General features: G+C 41.4%; 1 protein-coding gene and 1 long non-coding RNA gene across 2 annotated transcripts; both read right to left on the bottom strand.

The window, feature by feature from the left end:
- Positions 1-2,259: 2,259 nt before the first annotated feature.
- Positions 2,260-9,402, bottom strand: MESD (mesoderm development LRP chaperone). Its single transcript, XM_030457313.1, has 3 exons — positions 9,185-9,402; positions 4,677-4,909; positions 2,260-3,957 (listed from the first exon to the last, which is right to left on the bottom strand). The coding sequence occupies exons 1-3, from the start codon at positions 9,347-9,349 to the stop codon at positions 3,693-3,695; spliced, it is 663 nt and encodes a 220-aa protein (XP_030313173.1). The 5' UTR covers positions 9,350-9,402; the 3' UTR covers positions 2,260-3,692.
- Positions 9,403-10,039: 637 nt separating this feature from the next.
- LOC115598881 lies at positions 10,040-18,606 on the bottom strand. Its single transcript, XR_003987991.1, has 3 exons — positions 18,536-18,606; positions 14,915-15,193; positions 10,040-10,252 (listed from the first exon to the last, which is right to left on the bottom strand). It is a non-coding gene; the product is annotated as an uncharacterized LOC115598881 (long non-coding RNA).
- Positions 18,607-19,302: the final 696 nt, after the last annotated feature.

The following is a 19,302-nucleotide window of genomic DNA, read 5'->3' as shown; positions in this document are numbered from 1 at the left end:
AAATTAAGAGAACCAGTGACAGGAGCAGTCTTTTAGAAGCTAAGTCTGACCAGACTGTTCAGAGGATAGAAAGCCTTGCCCACTCAAGTAAAGACTTAAAGATGGAATGAAAAAAATGTGTGTTTCACGTATTACTGAGTGCAGCAACAAAGCTAAAGGCAAACTAAAAAAAGCTGCAAAAGAAGTGGGAACCACAAATTTCCCTGCTAGCAAACAATGCATTCCAAGAGAAAGCCTGTGCAGCACAGGCAGGAAACTTGATTGCACCATCACATACAGATCGTAGCACTAATGATTGCACTTGCCAGTCCCTTCTTTTTTTAAAAAATAAATATGCTTTTACCTCTAATTAGTGAAATTTAGTAGGTGCCGACGTTGCTTTGGTATAACTTCAACCACCAGCATTTATTTATTTACTGTACATGGTATTTTCTCTCTGGTCTTCTGGGCGCTGGTCCTTGCAATTTCAACATCAACTTTCCTACTTTGTTTGATGAAAGACAAAAGCAGAGCACAGACTTGTATTATCCTATGTAGGAATTTAATTTTTACTTCAGTAAAATAGATAAGGCATAGAGTAAAAACTAAGATTATTAAAAAAAAAATTCAAGATATTAATTTCAGTATTTTATTACACAAAAAGTTAATTGTCCATTGGAAATTTTTCACAAAGTGCACCCACATCTTGAGTAGTTTCACAGACAAACTGCGTTTTCTGAGGCTTAGAAACATAATAACTTAATTCTGGCACTAGAACAGAGAAAACCACTTAACTGCATGGAGAAAGGCAGCAGAAATTTAGCTCTTATAAATGCAGGTGGTTTTCCACGTACCTCTGTGTAATACTAAAAAAATAAGGAAATAATAAGAGCTGTAATCACCATGCTACTTGATGAAGTTACTTTTAAAGGCTGTATGTGAACTGTCCATGTGCAGAGCCAAAATCTTATTCAGAAGCTGATGAGACTCAAATGCACAACACCTACAAAGCTGAACCCAACATCTCCTGGGGTACTTGCAGAGTATTAATGACCTTAAGGAACTTTAAAAAGATTTATATCTATATCATCTTATATATATATATATATATATATATATATATATATATATATATATTTAGGTCTCTTAAATCATTACAAAATAACATCTGCTTATGTAACCCTGCACCAGAACAAGTGCTACAGTCTCAAGGACTTAAAAGTTTTAAAAGTTTTTAAGTTGTTTAGGAGTTATAAACTGTGATACCAGAGAAAGATGGACTGGTGAAGACATACATGCCCCATCCTGCTTACTAACATATCTAATTATTTGTTGAATGTAAAGCATGGAAAAGGGAAAAGAAAAATGGAACACATAAAAACTACATGAAGGCAGTATTTTGAATTTAAAAAGCAACCCTCAAGTCAAAAAGTAAAAGAAGAAACTCCAAATGCTTTAAGTATGTGGTACACTCCTAACTATCTAGGTAAAAGGCCCAGCCTACTGTAAATATAGATTTAGTAGTGACTAAAGTAAGTATCCGTTGTCTGAAGTTGGGCTATAGCTAGAGTGTAGCTATTGTTTCTCCTTCCTGGCTAATTTGCTTTTTTATTATTTGTGTACTGTTTTGCATTGCTCAATTATTGAGCTCAGAAAGCACAGAGTTTGATCAAAAAAAGCAGAAACATTGAGAAAATTGCTTTTGCACAGATTTCTGATCATAAATCTGAACTGTCATCTCTATGATGGTATTTGACTCTCTATCTATGATTGGTATTTCATAGTCATAGTTTCATCTGGCCTCTACTCTTGAGAAGCTTAATTTTTAAAAGAGAGGTGCTAGCCCAGAACCCTTGCCCAAATGATATTGTTAGTTATGAAGAAATGGACTGACATCTCCCCAAATAATTTGGTTATTATTAACAAGCAACTATTCTGATACCCAAATAACTACAGAGATCCTTTTCAGCTCTGCTACACTTGGATTAATAGTAGAATTTAGTAGTAGAATGAAGAATGAATTTTTTCAGCTAAACCTGAAGAAATACCTGATTTTCATTCTTCCACCTAGAACAGGCAAAGACCTGTTTAATGAAGTGTGTGTGGAAAGCTTTCTTTGCACCTAATTTCATATAAATATAATAAGAACAATCACCTGAAACCTTCATCAGAATCATTAAGTCCTTCTGCACAGGAACCAAAGACAAGTTAGTCTGTCTCCCACATATCTAACTAATGAATAATGTTGTAAAAGCTTTTACTACTCAGTGAAACAGTAAGTTTAGCAACATCTTTTATTTCAGAACAAGCACTCTGTAAGTCACACTTTCCCACTTTTGATACCGAAGTATTCCACAATAACAACCATTATGGTTCAATTAGGACCTTTTATCCAAAGCATTTGGATTTTAGCACCTTAAATAAAAAGTCAAAGTAACATCTTAGTAGCACTGAATGAAGACAGTTAATACTGTGCTCATCTTCTAGAAAATGATGTGGACCATACATATTAGGTGCCTTTAGTCCATGTTACATAGTAAGGCAGATGGGAAACAATTCTAAGAAAAGTATTTGACTGAATGCAATCTAAATAATAATAAAACCTTCCCAGTTATACAAAGTATTTTAAGGAAAAATTAAATTTGTTCCCACACATCAAACTTTTCAGTATTTAAGTCAAATGTTCATTTACAATCAACCATATCAGATGGGGATCTGTACCCCCAAAAATATAATCTGGTTATTAAACATCAGTAAGTGATATGTTCAACTCTAGGTTTAACTCTGTACTGTACCTAGTGCTTTTTCAAAGATTTAAACAAACCCATAAGCTAGAAAAAGAAATAAATTTCAGAGTTAAAGCTTCTGCTCTTAGCTAACTGTCTATATAATGGGGCTTACACAGTATCTGCTTCCATAGGCAAAGGTCTTTGGCAGCAACAGCAACCTGAATGCCATGAATTTGACTTTTCCTTTCCACTCCAACACACCCCATGCAGGTACTGCAAGTCCATTAACATTCCAGCATCACTTCTGCTGAGTACAGAATCCCTCTCTACACTGATCTGGAGTGCATTAGCCAAATATGTATGTACCTCCTACCATGCTCCTAAGCACTTCCATGGATTTCTGCAGATAGATAGAAAGGGTTTTATTTATTTTAAAGAAATAGGCAGTCTAACCAGACATGTCCTAAGCCCTGTAATTTCAGGCAACTTTGGCTGCTGTAACACTATTTGCAGTTTCAGGAAGCTTTTGCCAAATGAGTCAAGCAAACTGCCTCTCAAGACAATCTTTTAGCACTGTTCTTGGCTACTTAGCATCAGCTATGAATTAATAACCAACTTGCACACTCAAGATGGATGTGGCTGCTACAGATGAACATCAGTGTATTCTGAGGCTGTATTTCTTCTTTTCCACTGAAGTTTGCTGTGTTAGACACACAGATTTGTACATTAATTTTAAACATACCAAAAGCATTCAAAATCACAAACTAAAGTGGTCTGCTGGTATATTAAACATAACCTTCCCTGTAACTAAACAAATGACCAACATTAGTAAGCAAACTGGTGAATTTCAACATAGAAGTCTTTTAACCGCAGTAATCTCTGCTTCCCTCCTTCCCCACCCCCCAGTAAAGCCAGGAATTGCATGGAAATTTAGTTTCCCTTCAGGGAAGAGCAGAGCAATATTCAGTCTGGTTAACAGGTCCATCATAAATCCTCTTTCTGTTTGGTTGCTCGGTTGTCCTCTTTCATGCTCTGAGATTTCTTGTCTGCATCTTTTTTCTTCTTTGCTTTTTCAGGTTTGGTTTTGTTTTTTGATTTTTCACTTTCTTCTGCTCCTTTGCCAGGATAAACCTGACCTTCCAGAGTAACATCTGCACACCTTTCTTGATTTATCAGAAAGTCCTTGATCTCCCAGGCATAACCACCATCACGTAGCATAAAGATGGCACGATTGGAGCCAACAATAAACCTAGAGGAAAGATTTCAGTTAGCTCCACACCTTTCAAGGGCTACAGCATTTATCTTAATCCAGAGCATCTCCAGAACTGAGGGATAAATACATTTAAGAGCAAGAAATTGGTATTGTTGTTGCCTGGGGATGGGGGCAAGAAAACAGCTGGCTAGCACAAGTAGTAGTAATATGTATTAATTTTACAAATAACATGGAATAAGAATATGAAGAAACCTTCAGAACTAATTTGGCACTATATAAATCCACTAATGGGCATTAGACTTGCTTTATACACTTATTCCAGCCCTTCCTAGCCTTATACCAGGAGTGCAACATTCCTCTGTTTCAAAATGATCCTCTCTCTCTGAGATAAAGAAATCACATTTTTTAGCCAGGGGGAACAAAAAGCCTTTTCTGGTGAGAAGTCTTCCAAGTGTGATGTTTTCCATCAAGCACATAAAAGCAAACTAATGGAGCTAAAACTGATAAACAGCTGAAATGTAAAGAGATAAAAAGAAACTATGCTACATAACAAGTAAGAATTAAAAAGATGTGTGCACCACACCAGAATTTTTAGAGTGTGACTTTAAAACAAAATGGCATATAAACTTATCCAGAAACAAAGAAATGGATGATGGAGGTGGGGAAGGGCACAGGATGAACATTCGAAAAGATTTTCAGGAAGAAAGAAAGAAAGATTAAAAGCAAGAACTTTATCCTTATGTAGAACAGCTTACCTTTGAACATCATAGTTTGCATTGAAGAGACTGCCCTGCCACAAGCTAGTAATTTCTTCTGTTTCCTTTTCTGTGGGATTTCCTGACACCGTGACAAACATCATCAAAGTCTTTCCCTTTTTTGTCAACTTCAGAATACTTTCAGGCTTTCCTGGATCAATTTTTGAGAAATCTATGGGTGCTGGAGGCCTCTTGTGTTCAGGAAGATCCCCCTCTTCAATGTCATCATCTTTCTGTTTTGAAAAGAAAAGGGAGGCTTTAAACTGAACTGTTTCACAAAGCTGTTCTTTTTTAAAACTTCCCATTGTTTAAAGAGTAACTCTGCTTTGGTATTTTTCTATTTAGTGATGGAGAGTATCAAAACAAAAGCAGCTACATTTTGTTTCAGGATACTTGATCAGAAGTACTTCTTAAATTTATAATTCTCCCCTCAAGATGATGAACATTTGCATACTGATAGGTAGAATCTCATTTTATCATGTACTGAGAAATATTTCAGCCTCAAGACCAATTCAATACACCACCACTTGGGTACTTCATAAAACAATAAACTTCTGTGAAACTGAAAAAAAAAAAGTATTAAGCATGCAAGATGAACAGACAAAGTTCCATTAAAAAGCCTCATAGACACAGAAATAAAAACATCTTTCATTTGCATATTGTTTTCAGAGGTTGAAGCTTGCTTCTGGTAATTACACCATCACTTGAGAATTTAATTTCCCTTACTTTGTCTTTAAAGAAATAAAACCACCAGAATTCAATGCTCATCCCACAGGAAAACTTTTATTGAAGTTTTAACGACTTTTTCTAATGCACAGATGCAGGTCAGAGTCTGACAACATAATCACCAAGTCTAAGAAACTCCTAGAAAAAAGAAAAAAAAACTTTTGATGCCTCTGATGACCTTGACAGGCATTTAAATACTTAGAAAGGCATAATTCAAATGGCTGCCCCTTAAAACAGCTCCAAACAGAGAGTAGTGAATCAAGAGCTTAGACTGAGCCAGAATTTGATTTCTTAAACAGTATTGGTATCACAGAATTAAAAAGTAAAAAAAAGAACAGAAAAACTCAGAAGTCTTATGCTGGCATCCGCTCAGGTGTCAGTAAATCAGAAGGAATTAAGGCAAATAATTTAGGTGTTGTTTAAAGTATTTAGTGAAAATATGCAGCACTTCATTAGGAAAATGAACTGTAGCATTATCTAAAGATCCTCACCTCAGAAGCCTCAAAAGTCAGATTTACAGCTCCAGCTCAGCTCCCAAATGTGCAGTACCTTTAATATCCACACGTGTGTAAATACATACACATTGTGTAAATACAAACACAACATTCTGCTCATACAACATCCCATGACAGGGAGTATCCCATCCCCTTTTAATTAATGTTTTATATGTTCTTTGCCCATCTCAATTATGTAGCTTGCTGTCTTTTTGACAAGAGAGTTTAAAATGCGGTTAACACAGAATAAAAAATGTAGAAGCCTTAAATTTTATGCTTTCTTTCCTTACTACTTACAAACCTTTTTCAATTTTGAAATCTGAATCATGCTTTTCAAGTAGTTCAGGTGCCTTTGGAAATTCCCCATTATGTCAACTGAGAGCTAAGGAGCCAGGAAAGCCCCTGTGCCCTCACTAAGTGGGCACAATAATTAACATACAGGAAGCCTGAAAATGCTCATAAAATACAGTGACAATACATAACAATATGAGAATACATGACAATAATGTCATATGACTGAAATGATTGGTATGGCCAGTGCAAAACTAGATTATTTCAGAGTTTTGAAAGGGAAAATCAGAAACAATGTTTCTAAAACTTCTTACACTATAGGGAAATGAACTTCCTTTTAGTAACAACACAACCTACTAACATACACTGCCTATTTTTCCCTTAACTAAGTGTTAAGTTAATTCAACTAAGTGTTCATAGTTATATTCTTACAGTCTTAATAGAAGCAGTCAAAAGCTCTCCTACAGAACACTTTTCTCGATGGTGTACAAACTATCATGCAGTTCTGTATTAATAAAGCCATCTATCAAGGAAAAGACTGGAAGTGTAAGCTTATGCTCTGACATGTTTAGCAGATCACTAATTTAAACAGGAACACCAGGCTGCAGAGGGACAGCATGAGGTAAAACACTGTAATAACTATATATTCCTTTTTTTCTCCCCCCTTTAGCTCCCATTTTAATGCACTCCTCATCAAACCCTTGGAATTTTATTTTTTTTTTAAATATTGGCAACATGTCACCTAATTCCTTTTGTTTATTCAGTAATTTTAGCTCAGAATCAAGCCTGAGAAACCCTGATCTTGTAAAAACAATTATTCATTCCAAAGAACATGACATTTTAGTAATGGAAGGACCTCTGGACCAGATTCTAAGTTCTATTTCCAGCTGTTCTGGACTCAAGGCATCTGGAGAGTCCCTTTCTACGAGGGAAATCCCTAGGTGGCTTCCTTCAAGCTGTAGTTGTGCAACTGAGAGGCTGAAGCAACCACTCTCTCTTTTCCTCACTCCTCATGCTCATTTTCCCATTAGATTGCTCTCCCAGTTCACCAGGCAGTCATGTTCATGGTTGTACCAGCACAGTGCAAAGGGCAGCAGGAGGGTCCCAACACAGAGTTCTGGGAACACTGCTGGAGCTCCAGCCTCAAGCTGGCTTGTGGCTGACCCCAAGGATGGCATCCACCACCCTCCACTGCTGGAGAAAGATAAAATATTAGGAGTCACCTCACTCAGTTGAAAGTCATGACACTTGATTCTGTACAGATCTGTGCCCCTCAGCCCTGAGCATAATTCCTGCTCTCATCCAAATTCATAATGGCCCCTTTGTTTCTCATCCCACCCCATCAAGTCCACTCATGCCCTTTCTCCTTCTCTACCCTCCAGCCACCACCCCCTCAAGTCTTTCATCTTCCTTGACTACCAGCAGGCAAAATGCCATACAGCTGACCATCCCGAAGACCAAACAACTGTTAATTGTTGAGCTCCTGCTTCAGTAACTTTTTTCTTCCAGAGCTCTGGCTGTGTGTTCATTTCCTCAGTGTGGCAATGCCACCCTGAGCAGCCAGCTCCCCAGCTCCCCAGCCACATCTGCATGCAACAGGGCTACAAGCATTTGTGGAGCACATGGGGAATCTACCAGAGACCTGCTCCAGCTAAAGAGGAAAAATCCTTAACAGCCTCCTAACCCTGCTTGCCACATGGCTGGAACTGAATGTACAGCAAAAGAGTCAAGCAGCAACCAGAGTCTCCCTTTCATCCAAGCATCTAATTCACAAACTCAGAGATATTTTAAGATTTTTTTCCAACCATGCCAAATTTGGCTTAAACTTGACAATACTGTCATTCAGCCCTTGACTATTTTAGCAGCTAGGACTATCTAGTCCTTAAATGATACTAAGAGGAAGGGGAATTTCAAGCTTTTTACCAAATTTTATTAAAAATTATAACTCAATTTTCAAAGAATCTCTCTTCCTAAAGGAAGAGCCACAGTCCATGGGATGAACAAGTCAACAACCTGCCAAGCAGACCCAAGGCTGACATCCTTCCCATGGAAGACCTTATGTCTATTAAATGTACAAAAGCTAAGACCTTATGTCTATTAAATGTACAAAAGCTACTTTTCCACCTTGACTTACAGCTGTAAATGGTGCTACAGGAGATAGAGAAGTTTTCATTCTAAAATTTTCTCCAGTTTTGGTGTAAAACGTTCTGGGGAACAGCCTCACGGGAAAGAATAAAAGACACTGGCGAGTGCACTGGCATTTATCAGAAGATGAGGGAAGACAAAAACAGTGCAAAGAGCTGAACAGAGCCGTAACAACAACGTGGAAAAGAGTGATGGGGTCCTGTCAAAGGAATTTATAGCAAGAGCAAAGCAGGTGCAGGGGGGCAAGAATAAGCTGGAATTGGGGGAAGTTTTTACCATGAGATGAAAACACCAAGCCAAAAAAACCCAACTATGTATCTACTCAGTAAAGGGGAAATGAGTTTTTCTCCTTTACAGTATTATCCATCCTTGGGTCGAAACAAGTGTAACTATAAGCAAACCAGCAGATATTTAGGTGCAAACAGGCTGTTAGCAGGCACCCACAGGCTGTGTCTGGGGCTCGGGCACTGGAAGGAAGGGAAACAGGGCTGCAGGGCAGGCTGTGGGCACCGGGCTGAGGGCGCCTTCCCAGGGAGCCCCTTCCGTGCTCACTCACCTCGTTTTGTAGCCAGCCCCGACACGAACCGGGAGCCTCAGCGGAAGGAATCCAGCACCTGCCGCCCCAGCGCCTCGGGATCCCTCCCGCCCATGCCAGACCAGGGCGACAGCAAGGCCCGGAGCAGGGACGGCTGTGTCCGTGGGCACCAAACCTCCCGCCCCACCTCGGCAGCAATGCCGGCAGGGCTGCCCTGACCCGGGAGCGCAGCCCGCGGATCCCCTGCTCCCCACGCCGGCCGTGGGAGTCCCCTCGTGGGGGCTCCGGGCAGCGCAGCCCCGCGACCCTCTCCGCACCTCCCACTGCTCCAGCAACCGGGCCATGTCCGCGTCGTTGTAGTCCCGAATGTCCTTCTTCTTGGGCGGCCCTGCCCGCTGCTTTCCCTCCGTCTCGGCGGCCCCGGCTGCCGCGCACAGCCACAGCGCCAGGCCCAGCACGGCCCAACCTGCGGCCGCCGCCATCTTCTCCCAGACCTCGCTGCGGCGGGAAGGCGGCACCGGCTGCTTGAAGGGGCGGGGGCAGCGGCGGCTCGGGCCGGATGGGAGGAGGAGCTGGAAAGGGAGAAGGGGCGAGAAGAGAAGCGAGAGCGGCGGCGGGGAGGGCGTCACCGGGGGCAGGGACTCGGGGGGAAGAGGGAGGTCAAGTTTCCTTTACGGCCCCTGAACGGCTGATGGGGTCTGAGGGGATGTCCCGCAGCGTGGCCGGGTTGCGGCGGGGATCGCGGGGGTGCAGGCAGCCCCCGGCTCCCCACAGCGGGGTCAGCCCCCGGCCTGTGAGGCGCGGTCCCTGCAGGAACGGCCGCCTCGGGGAGCTCCGGCCCCAGCCCCGGCCCGCTGCCCTCGGGCTTGTTCTGGGTGTAGTCCCTGCTTTGCCCAGGCTGCTGGATGAAAAGTGGACATTGTGGGTTTTATAGAAAAAAATAAATGCATAATGGACCTGCTACTGGAATACCAACTATGCGATTTCTTTTTATTGCTTTTTTTTTGAATGCAGGGTGACACTCATCTGTGTGAAATGAACTGCGCTTGCTGCACAGTCTTCCAATTTGAATTAGTATCTCAGCAATGTTAAGTTTTTAGAAGATGACTTTTAAAATTAAATCTGTGTTGTTACTAACATACAACTTAAAAACATCTGAACACCACAAAGAATTAAGAGGGCTTTTTCCTTGTACAGACTACTTTTTTACACAGATCTCTGTGTAGCCATAATTCACGCTTCATTTTCCCTCACAGAAGCCGTTTTATAAATAGCAACATCTTTTGCCTTTTAGACATCAAGTCCTGGAATTTTAAACTTGGGGCTTCAAGGACACATCCCAGTGACAGCTACTGGTAGCAACTGGTTCTTGCCAACTGGAAGCCCTGAAAGGAGAGTGAGTTCAGAGCACAGTAATTAATTCTACAGAGTGAACACTTCAACCCCATTCTCTTATTGTACATAATCCTATAATGGACCAGGAGCCCACTGCACTTACGGGCAGAGCATGCAAATACAGAACAAAAGCAGTCAATAGGAAGGGGGGTGGGTTTGAGAAGCTTTCTAAATCCAGGACAAACTCTTGAGAAGACACTTGAAGGGCTGTGTAGCTTGTGAACACCAGGGAAATGCGTCACATGAAGTGGCAGCTTCCCAAGCACATGCATAGCATGAAAAACAGCAGGAGGATGTGGGATCCAAGATTTTAACACCCTGATAAACCACCAGCCAGCTCTGCAACCTCAATATTAAGTTATCGTTTTATAACATTTCAGACATTCTGCCAGTGTGGCTGAGAAACGGAAAGCTGTTAGACCAGAGCTATTCATGGAGCTTGTTAAAAGTGACTGAAACGCGGTTTTAGTCAAGGACCTCTCACAAAGCTGTCCAGCAAGACACTAATGAGCACATTTGCTCAGTGATTTCTCATTAAATATAATGAACATCAGGTATAATACATCAGAAGGCTCTGATTAATGAGGTTTTAAAAAAATATGTTTCTGGTAACTTTTGCTATTACTGAACCATGCATACATTCACTGGAAAAAAAATTAAAGACTCAAATTTTGAAATGCTGGACTTAAAACATAAAATATTTTCACTGCATTTCTACTAGGAAATAATTCTGTTTTCTCTTATTAGAACAAACCAAGCCAACTCAGACTTTCTTTAGTATATGGTGGTATGTTCAGGTGTGCATTCCAAATGTAAGCCAATTCTCTTTGGTAAGTGAACAAGCTGTTCAGTATAGCCAGCACTGCCCCTATGACATGCATACAAAAGCTTTCATTTGAAAGGGAGATAATTTTCATGCTTGGCTTCTGCCTTGCAACTTTCTCTGTTTGGGCAGAATTCTGTGTCCACGAAGAACTTGTTCAAATATGCTCTTTGCAGAGTCAGCTGCAGGACAAAAACCCACCCAGCCTCTCTCTACTCTGCCTTTCTTTCCCATGGAAAAAACAAAAGCTATGCAGCTAGAAATAAGTAACACTGACAGGGGCAAATTAAATTGCATTTTCTTTTTATTGAAGCACTTTGTGTTTTGTTCAGTGTATCTACAAATTCATAAAAGTACACTTTTTCCAGCTTAAGCATTTTAATATTCCTTAACAGTTTCTATAGTCCTAGCAGCTAACACTACTATGGTTACAGTACAGGACGTATCCAACAATAGATGGCTACTTCCATTATAGGCTGCAAAAGTAAGGACAAGGTTTCATCTTGTAGCCTAAGTCCCATCTTGTCATGTCAGGGAACGTCTTAAATTGTGGCTGTCATTTTTCCTTCTGCAACATGTAAACTGTATCAGCAGTACTTTGAGTCACAAAGTTAATGCCTTCTCAAAAGGGCAAATTTACCCCAACTTCCCCCACAAACACAGAACCCCCCCCCAATGATGTGAACTGTTCATTATTCAGTAGGGTTGGGTCAAGGTGTAAAATATGAGAGGATTCAGGATATTCTAAATCTCTGTAAAGTAAGTTTGGGATCTCTCTCTCTTTTTTTAAACATATAGCCTGCGTTTTTAAAACTATATTTGTGCAAAAGATAATTCCCCTACCATTATTTCTTAGGAGGTAGGAGAAGAATGTATCTTCTTAGCTATCAAAGGCTCTCTCAAGTCCTTGCTAGTGCTGGGTTTCTGTGTGCAGTTTTCTATTTTAAAGTGCATTCTCATTTACTTTTCTTTGCAAAAAAAGTACAGAAGGGTCTTAAACCTTGGCCCTTTGACATTTCTTGGAATTAAATCTTGGAAAGAACAAAGAACTTTACTTCAAAGAAAGGCCAGTACCTTCTTGGAAGGAAATAGAGAGAAATAAGAAATTAAAGTAACAGGATCAGATCAGCCCTAAGCATGCTGAAGGAAGAATGAACATACAAGGGCTACCTGCTATCAACACATGCCATGTCTGGAAGAATTAGTTCATTTAAGTAACTCTACTGTTCTTTGAATATCTAAAGTGACTGAGGTTTGGTATATAGCTAAGCTCTTTATACAGCCTGATAGGTATTAGAACTGTTTTAGCACCTATGAGATCAGTAAAAGACCAGGACAATATTGTGTTAAATAATACAGGAGACTCACTGAATAACCCAGAAACTTGAAGAAAGTTCTGAGATGACCCAGCATTTAGGCTATTCTTACCTTGTTTAAAAAACTGTCATACATTTTATAGAATGTATGAATTATTTTCAGTAAAACATTCATAATTAATGTTTTCATAGGTCAAATTATCTTCGCTACCCTAAACATTCCCCTGCAGAGACAATCTAATGCATAAGCTCGCATGCTTACAAGGCATGTGTTAATTCATACCTCTGAATGCAGTCACAGAGAAAAACCTAAAGAATCAGACCTGAACGTATTATCTTTAAAAACAAGAATATTTCTAAGTATCAAGAAAGAAAATGCAATTTTCAGCACTGATACTGGCAACAAAGCAAGCAAAATATATTGTCATCTAGAGCACAAACATTCAAATGACTCAGAATAATTTTTGTCCTCAAAGTAATTTCATGCATGCAACAAGCACATTCACTGTCTATAAAGAGAATGCAGATTTTTGTTACAAAGCTACTCAGACCTTGAATTCCCAAGTCCAACTTGAAAAATTAAGTCTTTACTTCAAAATTCTCCCAAATTAGGGGTTAATTATGATTTTGCCATGAAATACTAATTCAGGTACTATCCTTGAAATTCAGATTCTGAATTTGGTTTTTGCACCAAGATAGATCTTTACCCTAAATTTTAGCTACCCTGTGCATGTGCATTTTATAAATTAAAACCTATTGACTGAATGGTGATGTCTGACAAATGCCACGTTAGCCCCATACCATTATGTAGCTCACCAGGTTTGGGGTGGGAGGGTAAAATGCCTGAGAATCCTGTCCTCTGCAGTGCAGCTATAGCCTGTAATTCTTAAATTTAGAAAAATATAGAATGTTCCTGTAAATAAGTCATCATCAAATCCCACATTTGCTACAAATGTGTGCTGCCTAAAACTATGTACTGGTTACACAAATTAAAGTTACCCTATTAAGAAAAGAATTACAATAAATCAAAGTCAAAGAAGATTTACACAGTTCCCACAGGAATTCCATTTATAGTCTTATTTCCACAAGCTCAGTGAAATTAATTTTGTAGTCCCAATTTCATTTTAGGTTTACAGGTCAGTTTTGGCACCTGTATCTAATGTAACACATTACACAAAATTCTGATGAATTAAAGGTGCTAGACTTAAACCAGTAATGATCAACAGCTCTCCTCATAGAACACACAGGCACAATGAGAAAAGCATGGGATCAGACTCCTATGAAAACATCTATTAAAATTCTCTTATGATATATACATATATTTTCTTAAAAAAAAAAAAAAAAAGGGTGGGGAGAGAACCTAAACCCTCCTGTAGTGTATCACAGGCAGACTGTCCTACCAAAAGTGCAATTCAGGAAGGGTGGGCCCTTGCACATTTTGTTCAGAATACTGTGTTCCCCTTTGATGTCAAAAAACCCCACCAAAAAACAGACCCAGGAGTATAAAGGGAGGGTCCTGGATTCCTGTTTATGCTGTACCACACTTGTCAATAATGTTTACCACTCTTCCATAAAGTGCTGCTGCATTTCAAGCCAACTGACCTACAACCTGCATCGGGCCCTTCTTGCCTCCTCCAGAGAGGGAAAGTGAGGACAAGGAGCTATGTGGCACCTCACTCCCTCCAGGTCTTATAAAACACAAAGTGCAAGATGGATATCCCTGAGTAGAGATGGTAGATAAGCACATGAAGCAGAAAGCCATTATTGGTCACATCAATATAAAATATGGCACAGCCTTCCATTCCATGCAAAGAAAGTTTTGTAGTTGGATTTTGCTCTTCATAAAAACATCTCCTTTCCATGTCAGTGTATTAAATATCCATGGTGATAGCAGGGGACAAAAAATCAATCATATATGGTAAGTGCAAAAAACAAAAGTACAATAAATTGCAAAAAGAACAATAAAACAAAAAACACTTTGGCTGTATTATGTTTCATCTGAGCAACAGGAGCATTTCAAATATAATTGAGATATTTAGAGTTCTGGTACCTATGTAATAAAATGTCTCTTACCTTTGATACTGTGTCTTTAACTTTGCCATATTTAAAGAAAACACAACAAAACACATCAAAACACCAAGGCTATGCCTGTCTGTGAAAGCCTACCTATTCTTCTAAAAGCTAATTATTTATAAACAAAATCATCTGCAAAGAAACAAAAACAAAACTTGTGACTGTGTGTGCTGTCAGAGACATTGGTTAATTCTTCTTCCACATTTCTAGCTGTCCTTTTTTTGCTACACACAGACCAGTTCTCAGCTTGCATCCCTGGTGTATCAACCTTGATTACCTCTCCAGACCTAAGACAGACCTAAATCTCACAGTTTTAGTCTCTCATGAAGTAATGACTGCAAGTACTGACCACAAAACACTAAGCACCAAAATATTTAAGACAAAACAGATCTTAAAACTAATAAACAAGTCAACACACTTGCCTTTTTCTTCTTTTTTACCAGTCCATTGCTGCAGAGAGGATGAGCCAGATTCTTCCAGCCTCTTCTACAAAATCTGCCTCTGTGTTAAATTATTTCTTCTGTCAGTCTCTGCCAACTTTATCCTCCTCCAATTTTCTGTTCTCAGCCTGACAAATCATCTGCATCCCTCAGAATTGGAGCTATCGTCTTGTAATTACCACCTCAGGGGTTTAGGCACTCAGAGCTGAGATAGGGGGACCACTGAAATACCTTTTATTCCTCCATCAGCAAGCTCCTTTTTAAGTTAGATAGATGCATCTATACAGGAAAGTAGTATCAAGTACTATAAGCCATTGTATAGTGTTTCCTCTCACTGATCTGGCCACATACAGTGTTCATTAAATTATTACAATATTCTTCAGCTATTACTCAACACTGGCCACACTGGCAAAAAGCAATTCATCCTTCACAAAAAAACCCCAAAAAACAACAACTCAAAAAACCCACGGTCTTTTACTAAGCAATAAAACAGCCAAGTGCCATCTGACGATTCAGGAAAGAAGCCTTCAGCCTCCAGTTTCTGTTGTATGGAGCACAATGCAAAATAAAGATCAATGTGACAAAAGAAGAGCTCATACAAGTAAGCCAATCTTCTGTACACTACTAAGCCACATTAAAAAACCTTTTAATTCCTTGTATCTGACAATGCCTGCTGTTTTGAACCCCAGAGAGTTATTCCATTTAGACTGTCAGCAAAACCTTTTCAAGCATGGCCACCTCATTTTCATGTTTGCTAAGTCTGTACACCAATTCATGAAGCTACCCAAATCCTGTGGGTCACCTTTGGACTCAGCAGCCATGAAATAAATGGGTATGCACACATGGCCCTTCAAAGGGATGTGCAAAAGACCTATGAAGGAAATACTCACCCCAAACATCACTGAGTAAAAGATTCCTCCTAAACTACATAGATATTTACTGGACCTTTAAAGCATATAACTAGTTGATCCTCAATTCTACTCAAGTTACTGGACCCAAGAGAATCTGTCATCAAGGCTCCCTTTCATAGTAAAACTGTGCTGATGGTTAGATAATAACCATGGTAAACTCAGACTACGAATCATCTTGAACCCAGCCAGGCCAGGTGTACTTATGAAGCAGCAACATAATCTGTAGGAAGGATGCAGTTGCTTAAAAAAATGTTTCTTTTGTAATAGAAATGACCAACAAATAATGTATTTTCTACATTATTTTTTGTTTCCAATCAGCAAACCAAAAGGGATGGCCAGGTCACTCTTTATCACACAGTTGGTATGTAGAAGAGCTGAACATCCCGAGCTGCTACTGGAGGAAAATGACATTTGGCAGGACTGACTTGGAGACAGGCTGTCCACAAGCAACCCCTACCACATGGCAACAATTACTGGTTTTGCCCCTTGCTAATACTGAAGCTGATAAGCACTGGATCAGCCTTGTGGATGGACTGAAAGAGCTCAGAGAATATTTGCTTTTTATTATAGCAGTTACTAAGAGCTTTGGTGGCCCCGTCATGGAACTGGCATGGGTTGCAGCCTAGCTCTGTTTCTGGCATGGGCAGCAGAGATGAAGGCTGGTGGATGAGCCACAGCAAGAACTTTTCAAACCAAGAATCTTTCTGCTTTGTCCTTGGGGAACAGAACAAATCACAGAGAGCATCTTGGCACCAGCATCTAAAAATGGAAAAGATTATGAGGTAATTTAACACCTCTTCTAGCCAGAGGTGAGACCTATGTTTTATAAAATGAAATCTTTCAAATTCTAATTAAATGTAGTCAGTCCTCATTAAAAGTAAACTAGGTTAATATTTGAGAGGTATCCCTCTTTCAACATGATGTCTCACTGCCTCACTTAGGACATACTCTGGAAATACTTTGAAATATAATTCAGCTAGCTTGTGCTGCCCATTGATTGTTATTTTTCAGAGTATTCTGAAATCATTCCTATTTATAGTTTTGAAAATGAGTTGCTGGCAGAAAGCCAAAACTGCTTAGGACAAAATCATGACCTTCCTTTAAACTGCTATAATCTGACTCAAGTAAACAGAATTTCCTTCACACTGTTCTTGTGAAAAGGGATGGGTGGAGAACTGCCCTATTTTTGACACACCCAAGGACCAGTAAGTATCTGCCCCTTTCTTAAATCTACAGCAAGGGTTTCCCCTGCCCCCAAGAATTTACATCCTGTTAACTCTCCACTCTCACAGCTGTATTCATCCTGCTCACGTCCCTCCGTACAAGTCAGTAGAAAAGCCCGAGAGTTCCTCTACCTAATAAGTGAGAATATGTACAAATGAACTTGTCTGATGCTCTATAAATGTACACAATCCATCAGATGGGCAGTTTGTGCCAGGACATTTTTGGATCTGGCCTACAAGTGAGTCTGCTCCAATTTTCATTTATATCAAGGTCACTTACATAGTATAAACATAGCAGGATGTTAATGGAATGGTGAATTGGGACAAACGTGTTTCTGGATTTCTGTAGCCTGCTAAATATATTGTAAACGCCCAGAACTAAGAGGCAAACTTAACAAGTCTGACTGAAAGGAGTTAAAGAATGTTACTATATAGCTGCACCTTGAACTGGAGCAAAACATATAACAAATGTAAGATGTGGTTTCAACATGGCCTCTGATTATTTAGGATTATGTTGATGGAGATGCTGCCAAGCAGCAGTGAATCTGATGTGTGGGGACATCAGTATTCTCACCACCAGCATTTACCAAACTATTCCCTTTGGAAACATGCCAGGCAGCATAAAACCCATCCTTTATATAACTTGTTCCAGCCCACTTACTACTTTTAATTCTGTTATTGTTTAATGGGATTTATTTGACTTACTGAGCTAACATCTTGCTTTTGACAAGAATTGTCTAATAAAAGTTCTTGGTGTGTTGCAGAATGGAAACAGGCCAGAGGAGAAAGTCTTCTTTGCAGAGGCTTTCCATACAGTTGTCAGTAGGTTTATATTTTCCCTGCTAAATTCAAACAGACCGTACCCAGTCTTTAAAAACAGTGACAGAAACAGGAGTGAAACATACCAAACGCTCTTTCATCGGTCAAGCCTGGGACCGAGGAAAATATTTATGTGCAAATAAAGAAGTAGTAATACCCCACACTGTGTTTACAGCATCTCCTACAGCTCGCAAGAGGTCAGGATTTTTAACCGAACCCAAACCTCCGCTGAGGTGAGGAAGGCCCGCTCTCTCTCCCGCAGCAAAATCGTCTTTGACCCGGTACCGCAGCGACACAAGCAGGGAAGGGGCTCTCACCCAGAGCCTCACAGTCCCGCACAGGGAGCCCTGAGCCGCGACCCCGCCGCTAGAGCCCGCCGGGCGCTGACAGGGCGGGCAGTGCTGACCGGAACGTCCCACTTACCTGGCCCGGAGCAGCCGGCCTGCCGGGCCCAGGGCGGCACCCGGGACACCCGTGCCCCGCGAACCGGGGTGGCTCCTCAGCTCCCCCCTCGCCATTTCCTCAGTCTCCGGCATCCGTTCCCCCCTCTCCATCTCCTCCGTCTCCGCCTTCCCGCCCAGACGGCGATAGCAACCGGGCTGAGCTCACCCGGCTGCCCTCTCTCCCGCTCCCTTTCCTTCCAGCCGCCTCTCCCTCCCCGCGCTCACCCCCACGCCGTCATTTATTTATTCCCGCAGCGCTCTTTAATCCCCCCGCCCGGCAGGGACGGGGATCTCCCCGGGCCGGCGGGGCAGCGCGGCTGCCAGAGGCGCCGTGACCGCTGCCGCTGGCCGGTACCGGGCGGTGCCGCCGCGGCAGGGCGCTGCTGCCCCCTCCGCCTGGGAGGAGCGTGAGGCGGCGGGCGTGGAGCGGGGCGGCGGGGGGAGGGCAGGATTTAAACGAAGGGCGGTGACACCGCACAAAAGATTTCGATAGGCTTAAGTGAGGTTACAGCAAAGGCAACGGGAGGGGGGAGCCTCCCTCAGAGCCATGCAGCGTCTGGCTGGCAGATCCGCCGCAGCCGCTTCTTACCAATAGTTTGTCTGAAAGCCTGAGAAAGGGAATTTAAAAGAAGACTTCCTCCCCCCTCCTTGGTTTTTTTTTTTTTCCTTCCTTTTTCATATTTTCTTTTTTCCTCTGGGAGTTGGCGACTCAGCCAGAAAACATGGCAGGAGGAGCGCAAGGCCGGGCGGGTCGCAGCATCCGCGGCTGTAGCCCGGAGCCACCACCCTTGTTTGCGGGAAGAGCCTAAGTTGGTGCGGCGGCGGCCACAGCGGGAGCCGGGCGAGGAGGGGCCGGCGGCGCCGAGTCTGCGGGGCCCTGGGCGTAGGGACATGGATGGACCGCGGCGGCGGGGATCGCAGCGCCCGCGTGAATGATCGAGGCAGGAAGGAGTGAGGCAGCGGCAGAAGGAAGGGGAACGGATCCCACCCGC

Source organism: Calypte anna, chromosome 10 (genome assembly GCF_003957555.1).
Source record: "Calypte anna isolate BGI_N300 chromosome 10, bCalAnn1_v1.p, whole genome shotgun sequence".
Lineage (NCBI taxonomy): Eukaryota > Metazoa > Chordata > Aves > Apodiformes > Trochilidae > Calypte > Calypte anna.
Note: the sequence above shows the minus strand (reverse complement) of the source record. Positions and strands in the feature narration are given on the sequence as shown.